The 18,477-nt window shown below is 35.2% G+C and overlaps 1 protein-coding gene across 1 annotated transcript in view; it reads left to right on the top strand.

Annotated features, from left to right (window-relative positions):
• The window catches only part of Tace (ADAM 17-like protease Tace), a 238,743-nt gene that overhangs the window by 140,850 nt on the left and 79,416 nt on the right, over positions 1-18,477 (top strand). The window contains exon 11 of the mRNA XM_090406973.1: positions 8,102-8,234. Within this exon, the coding sequence (XP_090263099.1) occupies positions 8,102-8,234 (133 nt within the window). The remainder of the gene's footprint in view (positions 1-8,101; positions 8,235-18,477) is intronic.

Below are 18,477 nucleotides of genomic sequence, written 5' to 3'. Positions count from 1 at the left end.
GAAAACAGCAACTGATTTTTAGAGGAGGGGGTGTGTGGGAAAGGGGGTTGACGGGATGCGGTTCGTTTCGACTATGCTTGGTCGTCGTCTGAACACATGGAGGAAGTGGATGCTATGTCAGGTCAATTAGGTGCTTCTGCTTTTGAAGTGTTTGTGTTATCGCCTATTGGTCAGGGTTGTGACCTCAATTTTATGTTTTGAAGCTTCCAAACCTCGGAGATTATGTAGGACCTGTGGACATCGATAGAGTTCGTGTCACATTTTATGGCTATTGTTTCCAATATTCTAAGCATTGTTTCATTGTCTTGTCTGTCTACTATGATGGTCTTGTCGATCTGCAGGGTATGTTTTTGTTCAAGGGTGTGAACAGCTATTTCCGTTTTTCCTGTGCTTTGTATTCGATCGACCACGCATAGTCAAAACGGACCACACCCTGTCAACCTCCTTTCCCACAACCTTCCCTCTAAAAATCAGTTGCTGTTTTCAACCCCTTTCACCCTATATAAATATAAAAAAACACTCCGTGCATCCCTAATAATATAATATATATGTATATATATATATATTATTCAAAAAACTCTGGGTTTTTTCCATTTCTATTTTAATTCTCCCACATTGCCTAACCCCCCCCCCTCCACACACACACACACACACACACACACACACAGTAGTTTGCACATCGCAGAAAGAAGAAAAGCCACAATACCTAGAAAAAGGTATGTGTAAATTTCTCTTCCTTTATGCTACATATATTTATTGGTAAATATACATCTACAATGCCCTAAGAATCCGTGAGCAAAAAGCCACTCAACAGAAGGACAAAATAGCCGTAAATATAATAGTTTGTTAAGAGCAGTAACATGGGAGTTTTCCCAGAAATAATATCCATTAAATACAGATCTTTGTTATATTCCCATGATTTCTCAACTATCTGTTGTAAAGTAAAAATCTGATCCTGACAGCCTCTATTTGGCCTGAATCTAGCTTGTTCTTCACCAAGCTTCCCTTCCACAATCCTTCTCAACTGTTTCTCACATCATTTTTATTTCCCTTTTTATGTATGGGTACTATGAGAGCTCTACTCCAATCATCTGGAATTCGTCCCTCTGTCCAGGCCTTCTAAACTCTTCAGTGCAGCCACTTTAAGACTTTTATACCTCCATACTTGGGCATTTCTGGTCAAGTATCATCTACTCCTGCTGCCTTTCCTCATTTCAGGCTTTTTGATGGCTTTTTCTATTTCAAGTATGGATATGTATTCTTGGTTGCATGTCAGTTGAGTGTATTTTACCACTGTGCTGTCATTGCTTATTTCATTTAGCAATTTTTCAGAGTAATTACTCCATACATCAATGATATCTTTTTCTACAGTTTTCATGTCACCTTTATTATCTCTAATTCCTTTTACATCCCTTTCCTCCATTTCTGCGCTTCTTCAGCAACCTCTAGAATATCTTGCCACCTTGATATTTATTTTCTATGTTCTTACCAGTCTTCCCATGACTTTTGTTTAGTTACTTTTACACAGTGTTTAGCTTTTTTCATTTGTCTCTGTATTCTGTAAGAGCATGAGCTGACTTATTCACCAGGAATTTTTAATATGCTTTCTTCCATAGCTTCACTGCTAAAGAAGAAAGCTTTTCTATCTTTGCTGACAACTTCACCACCATGCCTCTCTGGCTGAATCAATCGAGGTTTTCTTCAGGATTTGCCACTGAATCTCCAAGGTTTGGTTCCTGTTCACCAACTCTTTCATTTTTTGTGGAATAATGTTTGTGTATTTTAGTCTACAGTTTACTTTTGAGAGCTGCTCAACTTTTATTCTCTTTAAAACTTTCTTACATGTTATTCTTTTCAACATGAAATTCGGTTTTATCCTGCTCAAGACTAAATGGTGATCACTTCCAATTTCAAATCCTCTGTACATTCTAGTGTCCTACAACAGTGAGAAAACATCATTACAATAACATAGTCTAGTCAATGAGACTTTTCTTATTCCTTGTCTCTTCTCTCCATGTGAATTTGTGCACATTTTTATGTTGGAACATTGTGTTAGTAATAACCAGTCCATGTCCTGGACAGAAATCCAACAGGTATTTGCCATTATTATTAGCTTTGCTCTTTTCTCCAAATTTTTCTCAAAATATTTTTGTATGTATGTCTGACAATCATTTCCTACTCTGCTACTTAGATCCCCAAGAAGGGTTAAATTTTCTTTTTTCATTGTGTCAGTTGCTTTCTCTGAAGCCTCAAAAAATTCCTCCACTTCTATCTTAGTAGAACTTTTGGTGGGATCATAGGCATAAATAAGTCTCATTGTCAAGTTCCCCATTCTGGTATTTGCCCACATCACTCTACTTGATATTGTCTGCCAATATTGAATTTGTGCACATTTTTATGTTGGAACATTGTGTTAGTAATAACCAGTCCATGTCCTGGACAGAAATCCAACAGGTATTTGCCATTATTATTAGCTTTGCTCTTTTCTCCAAATTTTTCTCAAAATATTTTTGTATGTATGTCTGACAATCATTTCCTACTCTGCTACTTAGATCCCCAAGAAGGGTTAAATTTTCTTTTTTCATTGTGTCAGTTGCTTTCTCTGAAGCCTCAAAAAATTCCTCCACTTCTGTCTTAGTGGAACTTTTGGTGGGATCATAGGCATAAATAAGTCTCATTGTCCTGTTCCTCATTCTGGTATTTGCCCACATCACTCTACTTGATATTGTCTGCCTTTCAATAATTATTCTCATATTTAGTATTGAATATTATAGCTATTCCTTTTCCTTGATTGTCATTGCCTGAATATAACATTTTATATTTATTGCTCAGAAAGATCTCACGAGTTTTATCTTTTTTTGTTTCAGTCACTCCTATTATGTCAGTCTGATATTGATCCAATGCCTCAGCTAGCTCCATTTCTTTGCCATTCAGACTTATCTTGATAGTACCGATCTTGAACTAGAGTTCAAGATCGGTACTATGTTGAATTGGGATGTGTTTCAGGATTTGTTTCAGTACCTGACTTTTTGCTGTTTGCTCTGGTTCCCCTGGCAAAAACAACTTGGGGGGGGGGGGGTGCTGTTTAACAGGTGACGCCCCAGCTGTCATGAAATTCTTAAATTCTGTCATGTTGTATCATCATTTGCAATACAATTTGGTTGGCTAAATCCCAAATTGTCAGCTCATTCTCTTTTTTCAGTATCCAGGTAGATACCAAATGGGTGCACCAATAGAAGGTGAGGATTATACATTATGTCAAAAGCCCTGGTCGGTTCTTCACATTTCTTTAAAGGCTATATGGAGCTCTCCTCTCATTTATACAGATTTGATCCTTAAGCACTCCAGAACGAAAAGTTTGCAGATGGAAAGTAAGAATGGTTAGAGAGAGAGAGTATGTCCAAAGGATTCTGAAAATGAATGTCAGAAGTGTAAGCTGTGTAAAAAAGCAAAAATTGTGTAAAAGGATTAAGGAAGATCTAAGACAGAGGTATCAAATTACAAACTAATCTGTATCTCAGGAACAGCGGTTAAGGTGTTGGAAAAGTTCAAGGGCAGAATTCAAAATTGGATGATAGAATATGACGGAAGTAACATAACTTTGTGAAAAGATGGGTCTAGCCTTAGTAATTAATCCACATTTTAGTGCATTTTAACTGCCAGCATACTAAATGTATTTAGGATTTTAGTATAAAAAGAATTAAATGATTGCCTGTCCTTCCAGACACAGTAGTCACATGGCTTTTCAAGTAGGTCATTGTGTTTTTCTGTTTATAGAAAGCCTACAGACACACACAGAGAGAGAGAGAGACTTACCTAAACAATCAAACTATCAGTTATCCCAACAATATAATATCCTAAAAACACTGACACACGTGCCACAAAATCTCATTGTTCCAATGACATAGTTCTTGCCATTGAACTGAGTTATCCATACCATGCCATACTTTTTAAGGCAATGGCTATTACTAAATCCTTAAAAATAGATAAAATATTATATGTTCCTGTGCATGTGCACACACATTATGTACAAGTAATGGAATACCTGTTACTTGTTAAACACACATGATGAACTGTTGACATGAGCTGCAGTCATCTTTATGGTAAGTCAGGACTGGCAAGGATTTGGGCAATGTACGTGCAGAATTAAATGAAAGAAAATGGTACTGCTGAGAAAGCATTGCACATATGAAAAACTAGTTTGGATAATGAAGCACTTTCCTAATCTTAACTGGTATGGTTGCAATAATGTATCCAAAATTTTCAGGACTATTATTGTAAGATCACCTTCAGCATACCAGAATTATTGTCTATTCCATTTGTTCTGTCATCAAGAATGTCCAAGTGTTCATTGACAGAACTAAATGATGCCAGAAATCTAAACAGTCTCTGGTAGATTTTTACTTGATTTCAAGTTGATTGAGCATCAGACAAGTTTTCTGCTAAAATGGTTATCAAAGAGGCACTTATGACATTCTCTACTCTATAATATGCTTTTTTGTTAATCTTCATGATGTAAGAGAGTCAAATGAAACATTGAAAGTCTAGTTTGAAATTAAACAAGTTTTAAACCAGATCCTTTTCTGTTGTTTCTGAAATTCATTATGCCTTAGTTACAACATGCATGCCATCCCCCTTTCCCAGGTAAACTGAGCAGTTATAGCTTTGAAGTGATTTAGTTCCAATCTGTGTACTAAATATTTCACTGTCAGACATGAAAAACCATGATTTTACCAAGGAGGCTATGATTAAAAATAACTGGTTGCCATCTTCCTAGGCACTATTTCCATTTTTTTTCTTTTTTTTTAAATATTGGGCCCATGTACTATAGGTTTGCTGGTCAACATATAGTACGTTAGTACCGTATATGGGTAGTGGGTTGGGAAAGGAGAAACCTGTTTACATTTGATTTCAAAGCCTGTATGTTGTATTCCTTGGGAAATACGTCAGGGGGAAGACTATTCCACAATACCGCAGTAGCAGGGATGAAGGAGGAGGAAAAGAAACTTGTTCTGTGGGTTTCAAGGTGTACTGTGAAAGGATGTTGGGTCAGCAGCTGTACGTGTTCAATGGGCTTAGTACAGAGTGGTGATGCTGTTTTGGATGAACATTTTCCATGGAAATATTTATAGAACATACAAATTGCAGAAACCAAGTGTCTATGTGAAAGTGAGGGGAGTGAGCTGGTGAGAGATGGGTCATTTATCAATCTAATTGCCCTCCTCTGTATTGAGTGAAGCATTTTGATGGAGCTTTTAGGAGCCCACTCCAAATGTGAGAGCAGTATTCGATAGCTAGGCAGATTTGTGATTTGTATAATGTTAACAGCTGTTTAGAGGTGAAGTAGCATCTTGAGTGAAAGAGAAAGCTTAGTTTTTTGGAAGCTGAGGATGCAATGGTTGTGATGTGTTTATGCCAGGAGAGTCTCGATGTCGGGGTAATTCCAAGAAGAGAGATCTCATCTTGTCTGGGAATTTGAGTGTTATCAAAAACAATGTTGGTTCTTTGTTGGTTTGTTGGAAATGCCTCTTTTTTATGAGAAATAAGACAGAATTGGGTTTTATTAGAATTGAAGTTGATGAGGTTATCTGAGCCCCATTGGAGGATAGCTTGGAGGTCAGAATTAAGGCCAGTGGTGATTGTTGTACTGTGGGTAGTGTAGAGTAGGGTTGTCAAATAAGAGGGAGGAGTGTAATGTGCTGCCATCTGCAAAACTGTGTATTGGGTTAGAAGTCAACTGAAGTAGGTCATTGATATATAGAAGGAAGAGGGTCGGTGAGAGAACTGAACCTTGTGGGACCCCAGCATTAGTTGAATGGTGAATGGATAGGGAGCCATCTACCATCACACATAGTGTTCATCCAGACAGGAAGCTGGCAATCCATCTGCAGAAGTCCTGAGACAGTCCAAATAATGGGAGTTTGCTTAGTAAGCGTTTGTGCCAGATCCGGTCAAAGGCTTTAGAGATATCAAGTGCAACTACTTGGGATTCACTGAATTTCTCCTTGGCATTTGTCCAGTGATGTATGAGAGTAGATCTCCTATTGATCGGCTTTGACGGAATCTGTACTGGTGGTCGCTTAATAGTTGGGCACCTTCAAGGTAGAGCAGGAGTTGAGAGTTGATGGTTTTCTCCATCACTTTAGATAGGACTGAAGTGAGTGAGATAGGGTGGTAGTTAGATGGCAGTGATTTGTCACCCTTTTTAGGAATGTGTTGAATGTGGGCCAGGATTTGGGATATATACCAGTGGAGTAAGAGAGTGTGTACAGGTAGCATTAGGATAGTAGTCAGTTCTGTTGTGCAGACTTTTAAGATAATTGGAGGAATGCCATCAGAGCCAGGAGACTTTTTTTGTGTCTAATTTAGACACAAAAAAAGACACAACAGTTTTATGATATCTTTTTGGCAAAAGGATACAGGGGGCATTGCATGTTGGGCAGTTGGAATGACTGGAGGGCATTTGCCATTGTCAGTTATGTGTGCATTGGAGGTAAAGTGTGAAGCCAGGAGGTTAGCTTTTTCTGTGGGTGATGTTGCAATTGAGTCATCTGGGTATGATAGAGGTTGGAGTAGTGTTGGGCAAAAATTACAACCAATCTTGGCAAGAGACCAAAAGGCATGGCTGCCATTTGGACAGGTTGCAAGCTTCCTGCTTTTCGTCCATTCAGATTCTGTTTTAGAAGCATTGATAATTTTCTTGCATCTGTTTCGGGCTTCAGCAGGCATTGAAGGAGGATGGGGTTCTTGATTTGAGCCAGTTATGGTATGCCTGATTTTTCATTTGTACCACCTTGGCACATCTTTTGGAGAACCAAGGTTTAGTTAGGGAATAGCAGTTCAGAGTAGTGTGGGGAATGTATGTTTTCATGGCAGTGAAGATTGGTGATATGTTCGGTGCATATGTTTGGACTGGAAGACCAGAAACAATAACCCAACCATGGGAATATAGCATAATAGTCTCGGAGACTGTCCCATTTGCCACTGTTATAATGCCAAATTACTCTTGTGTGGGAGTGACTGTATAAGCATTGTTGCATGGGGGAGGAGATGAGCACTAGGTTGTGGTCAAAATTACCCAGGGGGCTCACTACATATTTGGAGGGATCATTAGTAAAGAAGAGATCTAGGATATTTGGGGAGTGGTTCGGGTTATCTAGTATTCTAGTCGGCTTTTGAACAATTTGTGTAAGGTCATTAGTGATGGCAAATGTTTCAGGATCTGTGTTGTGGACATTAAAATCTCTTAGGAGGATGACTTCGCGGTTAAAAGTGGGACTGGAGAAAATCAACTTTTAGGGAGAGGAAATGAAAGAGCTCAGAATGATTGGTGGTATTAGGAGAGCAATAGAGACAGCAGATGAATTTGACTGAGTGGGGGAGGGATAGCTTTAGCCAAAGAAGGTCAAAGTTGGGTGATTCTAGGTTAGGTGCTCTCTGGCAGGGTATGTCGGAGCAGATATATGCACAAACGCCACCCTTGGGTCGAAAGGAGTTAAATAGCGTATAGTTAGGGAGGTTGAGATGGATAGTGCTGGGGGTAAGGTGAGATTTGAGTTTCTGTTAAAAAGAGTAGGTGGGGTTTGGCAGACCGCAGATGGTAGTGGACACTATTAAGGTTGGAATTGAGGCCAGGAATGTTGGCGAAGGGGATACGCAAGGTTCTGTGAGGCATGGATTTGACCGCAAGGGTCTTGCACGTTTCCTATGCAGTACCTGCATATTGGTCTCCTTGGTGGCTACTATTGGAGTCACTTGGTTTTTGCACTAGTTTGGTTTGTTTGTAGTCTGTCATCCAACTGTTGTCTCCATTTTGGAGTTTTTCTTCTAGTTGTCTTTGGAGTTGGCATCTTTGTTCTCTCTGGGCAAAGGTTAAATCAGGTCGAGCATGTATGCAGGACTGGGGAAAAATGTCCTTTAGCTTGTTGTTTATCGCTGTTATAAATTTGAATGTGTTTGTTGGTGTGTCGTAGTATTTAGCCTATGAACCTTTCAAACTTTTTTATTTATTTATTTATTTTATTTATTTTTTATTTTTACATGCAATTAGTATGCAAAAATCAGTATTTAACATAGTTTTTTCTCCTCTCTCACTCAACAGAACCAGAGGAATCTTTCTGTGGGAACTCCTTGGTGGAAGAGGGAGAGGAATGTGATGCTGGATTACTTGATAGTGATGATAATGATCCTTGTTGTGATGGTAATTGCCGTCTAAAGGCAGATGCAATATGCAGGTAATGATTATCGCAGTTTTGCAGGTTAACAATTTTATTTTCAGTTTGTGCAGTTTTTATATTCTGTGAAAAAATTATAGGACTTATGTAGAATATTTTTTTTTATAAAATGAAATAATAGAAAATATTTTGTATTTACTAATGAAAATGCAAATTTATTTAACTTGTGGAAAGCAAGGCCTAGCCAGAAATTTTGTGGTCTCACATATGAACAAGTATAGAAATCGTTGGAGGTATTCATAAAGAAGGCATGTTTTATATTAGCATCCTGTGAAGTGACATTGGGGTTGAATCAACAAATTATTAAAAACAAGAAAGAATGCTCGAGTTTGCCCTTTAAGCATGACATGATAATTTTCAATACAAAATTCCAACAAAAACACTGTAGAAAGTGGACATGGTGATCACTTGAAGGGAGAATGAGGAACATGCTAGATGTGATTCTTATAAGGAAGAGATGGACCACATCAATATAGCCATGTTGAATGTTTCAAAGAATAAACATGTAATTGTAGCATAGCATAATAATTGCCAGTATCAAGTTGAAACTCAAACAGCAAGACAAGTCAAAGAGATAGAAGGATATTGAGTAAGAAAATCACTGGGGGGAGGGGAAGTGCTCAGGAAAGAATTGAAGTCCATTACAGAAACTAAACTGGCAGATAGAAACAATAAAGTGGTGTCTGTGATCAAAAACAGTGGAAGAAACAGTCCCAGAGACAGAGAAGCCATAAGAGATATTAAAGTTAATTCAAGAATAAAAAGTATTAAAGATTAGAGGAGATATTTCTGTGGAAATGGAAGAATGGTATCGAGTGAAATGCAATAAAGTAACAAAGACAGTTAAAAGGGTCAAATCACAGTGCTTAAAGAGGAGCAGCATGAGGATATCAATAAAAACTGTGATGAATATAGAACAAAATATATATATATTAAATGATCAGAAACATCAACAAGAAATGCATTCTAGAGCTGAGAACCATAAAAGATGAAAAGGGTGAAATCTTGATGAACACAGAAGAAATAGGATAAAGATGGGTGAGCTACTGCTCAGTGTTTATATGACACGGGAAAATGTAGATCCAGAAGAGGTTAACTGATGAATTGACAGAAATATCGCTATCAAGCACAGTTGGGAGATATATATATATATATACACACACACACACACACATACACCACCCATTCACAAAAAATGGACTGCAAATATTACAGAACAGTTGCCTTGATGAGCCATATGGGGAAAAGCACTTATGATGATATTAACAGAAAGAATAAGGAAACTATTGGAAGAAAATCTAGATGAGCAGAATTCAGAAGAAATGTACTGTGCACCAGATATTAATATTAAGGTTAATTGTTTAGAAAGCTCTACATAAAATTATAAATATTCATGCCTTTGTTGACTATCAGAAAGCATTCAACAACATAGATCAGAAAGTGGCATTGGCTATATTTGAATCTTATGGAATGGACAGGAACCTGATATATCTGCTGTAGAATATTAATGATAATGCAGTTGCTACTGTAAAAAATTGCAGAAAATCAGGAAGATGATTCCAGACAATGAGATAAGGAGATCCAATATTCCCTGAACACCTTTATCATTCATTTGGAAAGAACACTGAATGTTATAAAGGAGAATATAAGATGAATTTTAGTTCATGGTACAAGAATCAGTAATTTCAGAATTGCAAATGATATAGTCATTATTGAAGAAGATGAAGAACTAGAAAGAACAGTTCCAAAGTTAAGAGGGGGGAGTCTGGAAAGTATTGATAAACACCTGAAAGTTCTGATGGAACAAAAATGATATTAAAACAACTAATATAACCACAAAAAGAACACATGAGGATATAAGAACATAAGTTACTTTCATAACTCTGCTACTAGTATGTTCTTTGTTGTGGTTATATCAGTTGCTTTAATATTATTTTTGTTTGTTGATAATATTTGGAGTGAAGAGAAATGAAGAAGCAAGTAAAAGTCAATGGGCATGAGCTGAAGGAGGCTAGTAGCTTTGCTTACCTAGGAAGCAACAAGATAAACAATTTAGACTGTAATAAAGAGATAAGCTCTTGAATAACCAAAGCAAAATTAAACCTACAGGCAATAGATAACATATGGAAAAGTAAAGCAGTGAGCTCCTGACACAAAAAGCTGAGAGTACTGGAAACATGCATATTCACAAGAGCTCTCTATAGATGTGAGACATGCATAATAGTTAAAGACTATGAGATGAATATAGGTATTTGAAAGAACATGGTATAGAATGGCTGTGCAAATTGAATGGATGCAAAAGGTAATGAATTAAGAACTCTGTAGCAAAGTAAATTCGAAAGAGAATATAATGCAGAAAATAATTAGAAGGAAATTTAACCATTTTTAAACACACCTGTAGGATGGGCAACAGCAGAAAGATCAAACCCTTGATGTTCATTAAAATAGATAACATAAAAAACAACACGCATGGGTAGATGATATAAAAGTGTAGCGAAAGAGTTTGTAAAAGTTGTGCCACTTGTCAATGTATACAGAAGTGAATACCAGAAAATAATGAAAATTGCTTTGTGCCCAGGCCATTAATGGTGATGAATAAAGTGACATTCATTATCACAACATTTGAACATAGAGCGTGTTTTGCATTTTTACTTTAGTGAAGATATTGCCTAATTTGTCATAAAAATGGGTGCCAATTGAAATAAAATTTGAGATAACTTAAATTTCATGAAGATCTTAAGTAATAAATTTTAACTTAAATTTTCTTTAAATTAAAATATTAAATTTTATTGACAAAAATTTATCAAATATGATCAGATAGTTACAGTGCAATTATTACTATCATTTGAAATTGTTTTTCCTGTAAGATGGTCTGATGCAATAATTAAAATTTTAGTTGACATCCTAATACCAAATTTCATTCATTTCCTTTCTGTCCAAGCAGAATTATTACTAATGTCCACATACATCCTTCTGTTTGACATCATTCCTACATTTGTTTATTTTTCTAATTTTGTTTTAAACATTATTACTTCTAACTCTTTAATACTAATGAACTATTGAGAGAGAGGGAAAAAGTGCCAAATTGTTTTAGTACTTATTTTTCTTCTCATGCATTTGTCTTCCCCCTCCTCATTAAAAAATAACATGCCACAAAATATTAGAAATAAGCCAAATAGAAAGTTTTTTGCAGAGATTTGCATAGGGAAATTAGCAGTGTACAGTTGAGTGAAAGCAATGAAGTTTTTTTAAGAGGTGAAATAAATAAAGATAAAAGAGATTAGTCTTTCTTAACGAAAAGAGATTTTGAAATGAACATATTATCATAATGCAGTACCAAATATTACAGTTTCAGGGTAAAGATGTTTTCACAATTAAAATTCATTAAGAATTATTTAGGCTGCACAATATTTCAGAATGGGTGCATAATTAAAAACTTGGCAATAACTTTGCAATCCTCCTCTGCTACTATAAATATAAATAAAATAAAGCAAAAAAAACCCATAAACATTATTACATACAAATAATTATTATGTGTTGTAGCATTTTTTTAAATTTATTATTAAGGGCATACTTTTAAATTTATATATTCTTCTTATTCTTATTCAAGGATTTAGGCTTATTATGGCCTGTTCCTGCCTCAGGTGCCATTAGTAAGTCTCTTCATGGACCCAGTATTCTTTGGGCAGTTTTATATTTGCATTCTTTTCACATGATACATCCAGCCACATTTATATTTCTTTCTTCATTTATTTATTCCTTCATCTATTTCTTTTTTCATTTATGATCAGATTTGTTGTTTTTCCAATAAATTTCATTTTAGCTGCTGTTAATCTTTGCTTTTTTTTTATTGTTCAAATTTCACTTTCATATAGTAGTATTGGTATAGCTAGGTTATTATAAACTCTAGTCTGCCTCTCTTCTAGGTTAGGTTTAAGCACAGAATTTATTACACATTTTATTTTTTTTAGATATTTTTGTAACTTCATATTTATGTCCTCTTCATCTTCATATGAAATCATGCATCTTAAATAAGTAACAGAATTAACTTGCTCCAGAATTCTGTTATTTATTAAGTTTAAGAATTCTGTTGTTTTTAAATTCATTGCTCATTATATAAATAAAGTGGATATTAGATCTCGCATTATTTCAAAGCCAAATGTAGAAACTATGAAAGTTTCATAAAATCATTGCTTATATCAATGATTTTATATCTATACTTAGATCTTTCAAAATTATATATGCATTGAGTCTTATTTATATATATAATTTTTTAAATTGGAAACAAATCCATTCCACACTTATCTTCCTCTGACTTTTCTCTTAGAAATGTTTTTTTCTTTTGTACTGTATACTGCTTTATTTTCTAATATTTATCTAATATATTGCTTAATCATTTCTAATATGTTTTTCTTTTTTTCTTTCTTTTTTTTTTTGCATTAATTTCAGTAAAGTTGATTGCTCAAAGCAAGCATGTGTGTGTGGGTGGGTGGGTGAGAACATTACAATTGATCAGCATTTCAAATTGATATGTCAGATGATTAGTTCTAATTCTCATTTGCAGTCTGTTTCAAAATAAAAATAAAGACAAACTTCAGGGAGTTATAAAGACTGTATTGTAATAAACCATTACTGTATTCTGTAGTCATGTCACAACATGGAATCATGGTAACAAATTTAGTGGACCCGGCAAATACTAAGGCTCTTGAACTCTTAGTGTATATATATATATTACTGCAGTAATAATGAATTGCTCAAAAGTTGAAAAACAAATATTAAAAATGAGGATATGGATGTATTTGCAATTACAATTTTCACTGTAGCAAACACCATTATAAACAATTCACTCACTATAACAAACTACTGAAAAGTACTGACCAAAGGTTCTTAGGCACTTACAGGAAATTCACTGTAACAAACTCTCCTCTATAACAAACAATTCCCTTGGTTCATAGGAGTTTGTTATAGAGTCAACTGTATTTTATAAAATGACTGGAGTGTTTTTATCCCACACATGAGAGGTAGACCTGTGAGATGTAGGTAAGGATGAAGAAAGAAGAAATCTGTTGACATTTCTCATGAAGAGCTGGAGGTTAAAATTGTCGGGAATCACATTATGAGGAAGGCTGTTCTAGAGGACAGAGGTAGATGGGATAAATGAGGAAGAAGAGAAACAGGTTTGATATATTTTCAGTTGTACTGGATAAGGATGTTGTGCATTGCTGCTCTTATGTTAACAAGTCCAACATTAAGCATAGGAATAATGTTTGCCAGTTCACTGGAGTAGTGACCATGGAAGCATCTGTAGAAGAGAGCTGAAACATTGCATTTGTGAGAGAGGTTGAAATGAATGTGAAGAAGATTTCATCTATGATCTGGATTGCTCTCCTTGGGACAGCATCAAGAATTGTTAGGGTGGTTTTAGGTGTGTTACCCCAATTATGTGAACAGTATTCTAAGAATGGGCAGATTTGGGATTTATGTGACGTGATGTGTTTAGGTCAGAAGAAGCTGGAGGTGAATGTCAGTCCAAAGAGAGAGATCTGATCTTGTCTGGCAGTTTGTGTATTATTCAGGGTTAAGGGAATTCTTTCTATAATATAAAAGGTAGGTCTGCCTTTTGGTGGCATTGAAGGTGACCAAGTTAAACACTGCTTTCCATACCATCCTTCGGCAGAGTCCTTGCTCCACCAAAGGATGGTATGGCAATCTGTGTAAGACATTGGTTGCAGAGGATCTTGAAGCTTGGGATATCTGAGGACTGTGTGGTTTGAAAGAGTAGTATGAATGAAGTGTGCTATCGTAGGCAAATCTGTGGATAGGATTGGTGGTGATTGAGAGTAGGTTGTTTATGTATAGGAGAAAGAGGGTCAGTAATGTAATGGAGCCCTGAGGCACTCCTGCATTGGTGGCCAAGCTCATAGAGAGGGTGCCGTCCACCATGACACACTCAGCAAACAACCAGAGAGGAAGCTGGTTATCCATTTACAGAAGGTGGCAAATAGAGTGATGATGCCAAATGTGATCGAAAGCCCTGAAAATGTTGATAGCAACAGTGCACATTTCTCCAGACCTTTCCAGAAGAAATACAAACAACTCAAACTCAAAAATGAAATTGATAAACTCTGCTAAAGGGCTAAAGAAAACTGGCTAAACAAAAAAGCAGAAAAATGAAATGAGGCACATAAACACCATAACTCAAAAAACACAATTAAAGAAATTACAAAAACTTTTCATCACTATCTCTAACAATGATCAACCATCAGGGCGAGGAAACAGGAAATCCAAATGCAATAAAAGCAATATGGATGGAAGAAACACTACCAAGAAACCTTTAAGAATGAAAGCAATAACTACCTAATAACAAAGCCCCACACTGACTCAAAACATAATGCGTTAATGATCCTTCCATTGAAAGTGGAGAATGCTCTAAAACAAATGAAATCAGATAAAGCACCAGGAATAGACCAAATTCCATCAGAACTCTGGAAAGAAGGAAAGCAAACAACTTTACAATTCCTTACCACACTTTTCAACAAAATCAGGAGAAATACCAGAAGATTGGAGAACAGGAATTATTATACCAATTTACAAGAAAGGTGATAAAAAAATTGTAAAAATTACAGACCAATTGCATTACTCAGCCATTCTTACAAAATATTTACACGAGTATTACAGAACAGAATAAAGCACACATATGAGATCATTCTTAGTGAAGAACAGGCAGGCTTCAGAAAGATTTGCTCCACATTGGATCAGATCTCTGTAATACAAAGATTAGCAGAATTATACTGAGAACATAACAAAAATATCTATTACTGTTTTATAGATTTTAAACAGAGTAACTTTATTACGAATATTAAAACAGAAACAAATCGATGAAGATACCCTAGACTTAGAAGAATATTATAGTCTCACAGAAGCAATAATTAAATTCATCACTATAACAACAGATAAATAAACATCAGTAAAGGAGTAGCCCAAAGATGTCCCATCTCTCCCATGCCTTTTTAACATCTACCTAGAGCAGGCATGTCAAAGTCATTTACCTCTAAGGGCAAATTAAGAATTATACATCAAGCTGTGGGCCACAGCAGAAAAAAAATCTCGAAATAAAGAGGAAACAGATTTTTTAATATTAACATTAGAGTATATAAGTACAAAATACAACCATGTTACAAAAATACATATAAAATAAAATGTTTACATGTTTAAATAAAATTATACATATCAATTTTTTGAAGAAACGATGTTTTTCATTAACGAAATCTTCAAAATTTGGTTGAATTTGTTGAGCTGTAGTTATTTTCAATATTGCTTGCACATGCTGGTCTGTTAATCTTGATCTTTCCGCAGTTTTATTATTCCTTAAAGTTGAAAATAGTTGTTTGCATAAATATGTGCTGCTGAACATAAATAAAATACGCCTAATTGCACATAACACATTGGGGTATCGATCAACTGATAAAGAATCGCTTTAAAACTTTATGACTGGAAAGTCATCTAATTTCAGTATAATAAGGTAGATTGCTATATTCACTTTCTATATCTTCTAGAAAGTTACTAAATTGGCGATGATTAAGCCCACATGCAAGAATATAATTTAAAATTTTACTGACATTTTTTAGGACATGTCCAACATTTAAAACTTTGGAGCATAGTGTTTGCTGATGAATAATGCAATGAAACTGTTTAAAATTATTATTACCTTGTTCTTTGCATTTTTCTTTTAAATTTGTAACAACCCCTTTAACAACACCAGTCATGGCAGGAGCACCATCAGCTGCAAGACAAACTAGCTTTTTTAACGGTAAATTGTATTCATTCAAAACTTCCATAAGAGCGTCAAAAATATCAACTCCAGTGGTTGTATCGTGCATAGGAATAATTTTTAGAAGTTCTTCACTTACTTTTAAGTTCATATCATCCACGAATAAAAACAGCCAGCTGAGCAATATCTCATACATCTGTACTTTCATCAATTGGAAGGGAATAGGTCTGAAATGTTGGAACTGTTGATTTTAGTTGTTTCCTTAAGTTCTCGGCTATATCATCAATTCTGCTAGCAATGGTATTTCGAAATAAGCTTATATTTTTAAATTTCTTTAATTGATCAGGACACAACACTTCAACTGCTTTAATAATACATTCGCAAATAAATTCTCCTTCATTGAATGGTTTTGACTTTTGCAATTAAATGTGATAACAAATAACTGGTTTTTTCCGTCGCTCTATTATCTTCAATAGGGTTGGTAAATACATTTTGTTGATTTTGAAGTGTCAACTTTAATTCTGACAATTTATCTTCATAAAGTTTTGCAACATATTTGTCATAGTTTTCTTTATGATTTGTATCGTAATGCCTTTTAATATTATATTCTTTGCAAACTGCAATAGAGTTTCTACATATCAGGCATAAATTTTTTTTTCATTGAATACAAAAATATTGTAACTCCCATTTTTTTGAAAACTACAATGTTCTTCTTCAATTAATCATTTTTTACTCATACTGGTTGAAGGTTTCGACATTATTTTTATAAATTCTTTATTAATTATAAAGAAAACACTATACTTTCTTACGACTTGAAAATTGCTAATGGCTAGCCTCCGATTGCTGTGGTCAGCGATCGGAGGCTAGCCGTGTACGTAGACTTGCTCGTTAAAATTCAGTAAAATTTGATATTTATGCAGCGGTGTAACAAAATTGTTTGAAATGACAAATAGGACATTATTTCCTTTAGAAATTGCAGAGTAGTTTGGCATATAAAATAATCTTAAGTGGAAATGTTAATTTTTTAAATATGCTTATTTAATTCAGTGTTGTCAAAAGTTAAATAACCAAATTGGTTACAAAGTTTGGTGGGCCTCATGCGGCCTGCTGGCCATGTGTTTGACATGCCTGACCTAGAGAATATGATTAACCAAGCCTTGGAAGGAGAAAAAGGGGTCAGCCTAAATGGTTATAACCTTAATAACATAAAATATGCAGATGACATTATAATGAAAGCAGACACAAAAGAAAAATGGTGAACCTAATGACCAAACTAAACAATACGGCTAAAGAATATAGCATGACCATAAATACAGACAAAACAAAAATCTTGATAATTGAAAAAATGAAGAAAAAGTAAACTTCTCCTTGAATGGATCAACAATTGAACAGGTAAAACAATTCAATTATTTAGGAACAGTAATAACAGAACACTTAGATACCATGACAACTATTAAACATAGAATATTGACTTCATGGTCATCATTTAATAAGCTAGGAAAAATCTGGAAAAATAATAAAATCTCCAAACCTCTAAAAATAAAATTATATAATGCAATTATAATACCCACTGTGCTATATGATTCAGAAACTTGGACACTCAAGAAGACAGATATATATGAAAACTGGAGGCTTTCGAGATGAAATGTCTCGGAAAAATAAATAAAACAAAATGACTTTCTGTCCATTTTGAAAACAAATGAAACTGTAAGACAAGACCTAAAATATACAGACTCATTAATAGAAAAGATCAAAAGAAGACAACTTCAGTGGTACAGACATGTCAAGAGAATGCCATCAAAAGGGTTACCGAACCTTGTTCTGATGCAAGATTAAAAGAATATGGATAACCTCAATAAAGGTCAACTCTGGATTACAAGCATATAGACAGCTCACCAGCCACTTAAGGAACAGCGACTCCTGGAGGTTGTTGTGAAAACATGGAAGACTCAACCAGTCTCCAATGGAAGAGGACAGTAAGTAAGTAAATTCCATGGCACGTACCATGGAAACCCAAACAAAAGCTACATCAACGAGCTCTCCTTCATGTGACCATGGATGGTGGTGTAGACTAAGAAATCAGCCATGGATCTAGATTGACAGAATCCATACTGGTGGTCACTGATTAACTGGTGAGACTCTAGATAGTGTAGTGACTGCTGATAATTTTTTCTGTTATTTTGGAGAGGATTGTGAGGTGATGGTGATTGGTTGATAGTTGTACGATAGGGTTTTATCTTCCCTTTTTTTGAACTGATCAAATATATATGCTTGCTTCCATGTTGGGATAAGTTCCAGCTGAGTACAGAAGGTTGAAGAGATAATAGAGGTTTGGTGTTAGCTCTGGAGCAGTTGAGGAGATGCCATTGGGACTGGAGGCTTTTTAGTGTTCTTATTATGTCTTTTTGCCAAAAAACCACAAGAAGAATATGGTGCTCAGTTGCTGGCATTGAAGGAGGCAGTTTGTCTTTG

This window comes from Typopeltis vanoorti, chromosome 17, assembly GCF_054136105.1.
Source record: "Typopeltis vanoorti isolate ZY-2024b chromosome 17, IOZ_Tvanoo_1.0, whole genome shotgun sequence".
Lineage (NCBI taxonomy): Eukaryota > Metazoa > Arthropoda > Arachnida > Uropygi > Thelyphonidae > Typopeltis > Typopeltis vanoorti.
The sequence above is the reverse complement of the archived record's forward strand: the minus strand, read 5'-3'. Positions and strand labels throughout refer to the sequence as shown.